A 7,122-nucleotide genomic window follows, 5' to 3' on the forward strand; every position below is an offset into this window, starting at 1 on the left:
TTTTAATATTTTTTTAAAAACAAATGAAGTCATATATATATTAAACACGAATCTCTATTTAACAAGAGATTATCTTTAAGGTTTTTTAATGAAAAAATATTTAGAATTTTTTTATTTTTTTAATCTAATTTTTATTTATAATAATTATTTATAAATTTTAATATTTTAAAAATAAATTATCAATAAATTAATAAAAAATAATATTATACAAGAATATAAATTACTTATGAAAAATCTAAAATATAATTTTTTTTAATTATTTATTTATATAAAATTTTATTGTATATGTTTTATTATAAATTTTAGTTATATTTTTTTTTTTGTGTTGTATAAATTTTAGTTATATATATAAATATTATTACTGTATTACATATATTAAGATACCATTATATTATGAAAAGAAATTATCCTAAAAACTAATTAAAAAATACTTAAAATATAGTATTTAAATTTAAAAGTAATTACGATAAAGACCGTGAATAATTCACGAATTTTATACTAAAAATATAATCGAATTAAATTCTCTCTCTATATAAATATGGAAAACCCGTAGCGTCTGTTCTTGCTTCAGCTTTAATGGCCTGTGAGACTACGCTGAGTGTGTACGCCTACGGTTCCCAGTGACCGCATGTAAATCTTCAATATTTGCATGCTTCACCAACTCCCCTCACACATTCACCCTTATGATTTTCTCCAAATGCAAATGCAAATGCAATTCCAATTCTCTTCATAAAGGACCCAACTTTCCCGGTTTTTCCAACCACTGAGCCCGACCCAGATGGCCAATCACTCCTAATCTCTCACGCCCTTTTGTTTTTCACTCTCTTTGAATCAGTATCTCAAATGGGTTTTCTCATTCATAGACTCATCTGATTGCTCTGCGTGAGTTTCCTTTGTTGTTGTTTTAAAAATTCTCTTTTTATCCTTTTTTTCCCCCTTCTTGTTTGTTTGTTGGCGTGTGAACGCGTTGAGATGGTCGAGAATGTGAAGGACGATGGGGGGCTTGAGGAGCTTGAGATGTTGCTGAATGAGATCCCTCAGGCAACATCACACAATCTTTACCATGGGAAATCACATGTTCATCATGGTCATGGTCATGGTCATGTTCATGGTGATGATCATGGTTCTCTTGTGTCTCATGGAATGTGTGGTGTGTATGATGATGACCCCTTCACTCAGATTCAGTATCCGTGTGCCTCATCCCCTGTCAGTGGCTTTTCCCTGCAATCTGATGGCTCTTCCTCCAGCTTGTTCTCTTCTGGCCATGCCTTGTCTGACACTGGATCACCAACCCCTCCTCCATTAGAGGATCTTAAATCCACCATGCCTTCTGGGGGTTCTTCTCACCCTAATAACCGTTTCACAACACCTGATTCAACTTCTATCAACAATGTGAATGGAGGTTTTGTTGATGAACTTGGCCTGTGTGCCAATTTGAGCCAAATGTACATCAGTAATCAACAAGAGAGCCCTTGTAATTTCAATAATGCTGCAATGGCCATGAATAGGATGCCATTTCCTGAATGTTCCTTCAGTGGAAATGGTCCAAGCAACATTTACAAACATGGGGGTCATTACACTTTCAAGAAAGGCTCTTTGGATTGTGTTGGGGTCCAATCCCCCCTTCCATGGAGTCCTGTAAATCATGATGGTGAAATGAATTCCGCATTGTCCGGGTTCACCCGAGACTATAGAATGGCTAATTTATTTGGATCAAGACAGTGTGCCAAAAGGCCTGAGACAATGCTTTCTCAATTAAATGACTTTAGTGGCTCAATGGAGTCTCCTTGTCATCATACAAGGCAGATGATAAACAACTACTATTGTGGAGGAAGTCGAAGTCAGCCACCAGAACATACTGCTTCGTTGAGCAGAAATCCGGTGGTTGATGCTTTACTTTATGCACAGAAAAATAGAATGAATGTAACTGAAGAAACAGGCATGTCAAGATTGCTTAGCTCTTCCCAGTGTATTAATTTAAGACCTTATTTGGGTGTTCATGATTTACAGCATTATAGCCATTCTCAGCCTAATAATGCAAGAGCTGTGCCTCTTTCAAATGCTAGAATCCCACAAGGAAATATAGATGCTATTGCAAGTGAGGGGAGCTTCATCATACAAGGTGAAGGTTTAAATTATGTTGCTAGTAGAGGTTCGGATCATTCTATATATCATAGTAAGGCTGCAGTGCGAGAAACTGGCTTTGCTAAGCATATGAAGAGAACAGAGATAGATGAGCCATACCATGTTGTAGGAACTTTTGAAAATCCTAGGAGTTCCAGGATAGCTTGCTCCTTTCCTTTGATACCCAAGTATAGTTCCCTTGCTGAAGCTCAAGGGTATATATATTTAATGGCCAAAGATCAGCATGGCTGTAGGTTCTTGCAAAAAATGTTTGACGAGGGCACACCGGAAGATGTTCAAGTGATATTTAATGAGATCATTGATCATGTAGTGGAACTTATGATGAATCCTTTTGGAAATTACCTTATGCAGAAGTTATTGGATGTATGCAATGAAGAACAGAGGATGCAAATTCTACTAATAATTACTCAAGAACCAGGCCAGCTTGTCAGAATCTCTTTAAACACTCATGGGTAATGCCACAACTTGTGAACCTATTGCAATATTATGTAGTTGTCTTTTATTGAATTTGACATGACTTGTTTACATTTTTCTTTTATCAGCACTCGTGTGGTACAGAAGCTAATTGAGACTCTCAAAACTAGGCCGCAAATTTCATTAGCTATATCAGCTCTTGAACCAGGATTCTTGGCTCTCATCAAAGATCTAAATGGAAACCATGTGGTTCAGCGTTGTTTGCTATGCTTAAGCAATGAAGATAACAAGGCATGATTTGTATCTTTCTCAGCAAAGTTTATAGATTGGATAATAATCTTTTATATGATATCGTTATGAGAGAATATAAATTTTTGTGCTTATTTCATTCTTGTTTATGTTTTATAAACTTTTAAATCAGTGATAACTGATCATCTCATGTGAAATAGCACTTCATTGTTTTCTTAAAGATTCATTTTATTCTGTAAGTTCCTCTTCCTTAACGTGTAACATTCTATTTTTATGTTCTAACCTCTACATTTCAATCTTATTGCACCTTGGTAGTAAACTTTCATTTATTGCTATTAACAAAAACTTGTTAAGTCATTGGTTTGGTGTATTGGAAGGCTTTTTATTCTGATTTATTTCAAGGAAGCATCTAAGGGCATGTTTTACTCGGTTTGGCATGTAGACATGGTAGCTTGGCTAAATTGTTTAAGCCTTTGTTTAACTTTGCTCTTCCTACATATATAATTCTCAAATGAAAAATTAGAATCATATCTTCAGCTATACTGTGATTTTGTCTGAATATTATTTATTGACAGTAGAGCCAGGTTCCCCAATTCAGATATTGTGATGCTTATGTGTATGAAATGATTTATTTCTAGTCACGAAGTTCACTTCCTCCCTTTGTGCACAGAACAGAAGTGACTGATACACTAATATCATACAATGCACTTTATATCAACATGCAAAGTTGATAGACATTTATTTTATGATAATAATGGCGCTTTAAATGTTATTATGTGAAAGACATGCTTTTGCCATCATATATTGAACATGCTATGCTTGCAATTTCTAAGCTACCAAAGTATGAATTATTTTTGTTCTGTGGACTAAATTTGTTAAATGTTCTTCAAGTTTTATCACCAAGACTAATAATGAATTTAAATTTATATAAATGTTTTGTGTTGCTTTAAGATTCCCTTTCTGCTTAGAAAAAGATTGAATTGATCAATGATGTATAAAACAAACACCATTCTAACTACTATTTCCTAGATATACATTGCTTTGCTTGTGAAGGGTTATGAATTCAACACCTAGAGAATCATAGTACATATGTCTATTAGTTAATTTTTAAAAATTAGAAAACTACATTTAGGATGGCGTTTACTTTCATTGTAAAATTAATATACACAGGATTATTAAAGTGAGCTACTATTATAGAATAGGGACCAATATTATAGAATATGGGCCTTTACTTCCATTGTGAAATTAATATATACAGGATTATTAAAGTGAACCAATATTATAGAATAGGGACCAATGAACAAAATGAAATAAGCTTGTAATGATATGGGATAGAGTGCTTGTGAACTATGATTGAAGTGGTCTCCATTTTGGTGTGGCAAATTTACTTTTTGTGCTTAACTTGAATCATGATTTGAGTGTGATGAAATGTAGAACAAATTTGCAAAGATTGATGTTTCCTTGCAGAAGTTACAATTTCCCTGTCATTTGCATTGTGCAGTTTATATTTGTTGCTGCTGCAAAGTATTGTGTTGACATTGCAACTCACCAACACGGGTGTTGTGTTCTGCAAAGATGCATCGGCCATTCAAGTGGGGAGTATCGAAAAAAACTGATAGCAGAAATATGTGCTAATGCACTTCTGCTAGCTCAAGATCAATATGGGTAACTATTGGAAACATAATAGTTTATACACAAAGTTCCTTTCACCAGTTCTTTTTTTGGTTAGAATATCTACTTTTCCACCACAAACATGTTTTCTCTTTTTTGTTAATCTTAGTTGTAGTCAAATGTCTTTGGCAATTTGTATAAACAATTTTAACCCATTTTACTGGCGGCCAAGTCTAGTGGGGACTGGAAAATGTGGTGGCCACACTATATCTGTTGTTTTACATTTTCTCCTTATACATATGATCATTGTCAGATCTATGAAAAAGTGAATAGTACACTAGGAAACAAAATTGTTATTAATTACCGGATATAAATGACGGAGTAATTTTTTTTAATAAAGTTCAAACTGAAACTCATGTTATTATACCAGTTTTAACATCTCAGTTTGTGGAATTCCTTAACTCAGATGGTAGTACAAAGCACTCAAAAGTCAAAACAACTGTGAGCCTTTTTCTCTATGGATTATGAACAGACTTCTTTCTGTTCACATTTTGCTTCTCTTTGCATGTGATTCACATTAACTATTCAAGCCTGTTGATCAGTTTAGGAAAACAATTTGGTGTTGATCTACTTGTGATATCTAGCAATTATGTGTACTTTGGATCTATGACATAAATGCTGCCTCCACCTACCTCTTTGATTTTTCTACCCTTTCATCTCTCTCCTTGTTGCCTGCTGCAGAAATTATGTTGTTCAATTTATCTTGGACTTAAAGATTCCATCTGCCACCACATGCATAAGGTCGCAATTTGAAGGCAACTATGTGCACCTGTCAAGACAGAAGTTTGGTAGTCATGTGGTTGAAAAATGTCTTGCTGTATTCAATGATGAGAATCGTTCAAGAGTCATTCTTGAACTGCTCTCCACTCCTCACTTTGAACACTTGCTTCAAGATCCACATGCAAACTATGTTGTTCAATCAGCTATTCGGCATTCTGAGGTTTGTAACATTCCCACCATATTTTCCTTTTTCCTTTTCACTTTTCATGAACCCCTGACAGAATAATCAGTTCAAAATCTTGTCATGACATTATCTTTTTAGCCAAAAGTTGCTGTCATATAGTGATACTACAAAGTGCATATAATTTTTGTACTCATTTTAGCTGTTTATGGACTTCATCAATGAAAGATTTTGTACTCATATTTGAGATTTTTTTTTCTTTTTCTTTTCCTTCTAAACTAGGGCCCCGTGCACAATGTACTAGTTGAAGCAATCGAGTCCCACAAAGCCATCTCTCGAAACAGCCCGTATTCCAAGAAGATTTTCTCTCAAAAGCTTTTGAAGAAATAATGTATATTCTTCTTCCCTTGTGCAAGAAGTGTTCTTGTTCTGTGTCAAAGGAACGGTTTGTATGTTTTGGATGGTTATTTAACTGTAATTTGAAATGCTGATAACCATGCAAGGGAGTTGGTCTGTTTATGTGCCTTTCCATCTGCTCAGCTAATTATGGAAAAAGGGGAAGGAATTTTGCTCACGTTTTGGATCTTTGCATGTACTATTTCTTGTATTTCAACTTATTGGATGTTGTTATCATGTTAATTATGCTATTCTCACTGTGTGAGAATGTACAGTGTATAGAACTTTAGTTTTTTGCTTTTATTGTATAATACTACGAGGAAACTTTCCGAATAGCCTTTATCTTACACTCATCCAGAATAACGTCCTTTGTTCTAGGGGCAGGGGAGTGAATGATTCTTGATCCATCATTGTATTTAAATTTATTATTATTGTTCCCGTTTTGTTCATGATTTTAAAATTTTAAAACATGCCTCAGTCTCTCTAAAATGCACTCTGCACTTTAGAAGCAAAGTATAAAACAATAACAGTTCATTAAGAAATTAATGATAAAAATGTGATTATATGTATATAATCACTTGAGAGTTTATTAAAATCTCAACCGTTAGTTCTTTCAAACAATCTATTTTAAAAGGGTAGGGCGGCTTTTCGGCTAAAAATTAAAGGGACGCACCTAAACCTTTTATTGAAACAACATTTTGGGGCTTATTGAAAATTTAATTTGTTATTAAAGATTAAGGGGGTAATAGTTCTACCACATCCTGAGGGGCCATGCCTAGATCGTTACTCTAAAAAACAAACTATGCATCCGGTTATTTCTTTAATTAGGCTGTGTAAATCATAATCCTCCCTCTAATCATATATGGCCATGGGCCAGCAGCTTTAAAATACAGAAGATTGGATATTTTTTATTATTACCTTCTTTTTTTAAAATTTTTTTTTACTAATAAGAATTAGAAGAGTAATATGTAAAACATTAACTTGGATGGACTTTAGTGACAAATGACTCACATAACTTAACCAAGTAATTAATCAGGGATATGACTCTTGCGAATACAAAAAAAAATTCAAATTAAAAGGAAATGTTTACTTCATCTATTTAGTGTTTGACAAAAATATTTTTTAATAATAAAAAAATGTAAAACGTACATTTAAACAGATAAAAGAAACAAAAGATTGAAAGAATGAGAAGAATAAGAGTCACGTTCGTATCAAAATTTATAAACAAGGAGTAGATTAATTATGTTAATACTATCTTAATTTTTTAAACATTTTTCTTCTGATTCCATTATAAATTTTCACCTAAATTAAAAATGCTCATGTTCGAGATACTAGTACCTAATACA

At 33.4% G+C, this 7,122-nt stretch overlaps 1 protein-coding gene across 1 annotated transcript; it reads left to right on the forward strand.

Moving 5' to 3' along the window:
* The first annotated feature begins 554 nt into the window (after positions 1–554).
* Positions 555–6,219, forward strand: LOC109805265 (uncharacterized). Its single transcript, XM_020367287.3, has 5 exons — positions 555–2,597; positions 2,688–2,850; positions 4,310–4,473; positions 5,161–5,419; positions 5,663–6,219. The coding sequence occupies exons 1-5, from the start codon at positions 973–975 to the stop codon at positions 5,768–5,770; spliced, it is 2,319 nt and encodes a 772-aa protein (XP_020222876.1). The 5' UTR covers positions 555–972; the 3' UTR covers positions 5,771–6,219.
* Positions 6,220–7,122: the final 903 nt, after the last annotated feature.

Source organism: Cajanus cajan, chromosome 2 (genome assembly GCF_000230855.2).
Source record: "Cajanus cajan strain Asha chromosome 2, NIPB_CcT2T_4, whole genome shotgun sequence".
Classification (NCBI taxonomy): Eukaryota; Viridiplantae; Streptophyta; class Magnoliopsida; order Fabales; family Fabaceae; genus Cajanus; species Cajanus cajan.

Bases quoted from the DNA above. Each gene is read 5' to 3' on its own strand.
- LOC109805265 (XM_020367287.3), top strand. From the start codon at position 973: ATGGTCGAGAATGTGAAGGACGATGGGGGGCTTGAGGAGCTTGAGATG. The intron at 2,598-2,687 runs GTAATGCCACAA...TTCTTTTATCAG, and splicing joins ATCTCTTTAAACACTCATGG to CACTCGTGTGGTACAGAAGC. The intron at 2,851-4,309 runs GCATGATTTGTA...TGCATTGTGCAG, and splicing joins TAAGCAATGAAGATAACAAG to TTTATATTTGTTGCTGCTGC.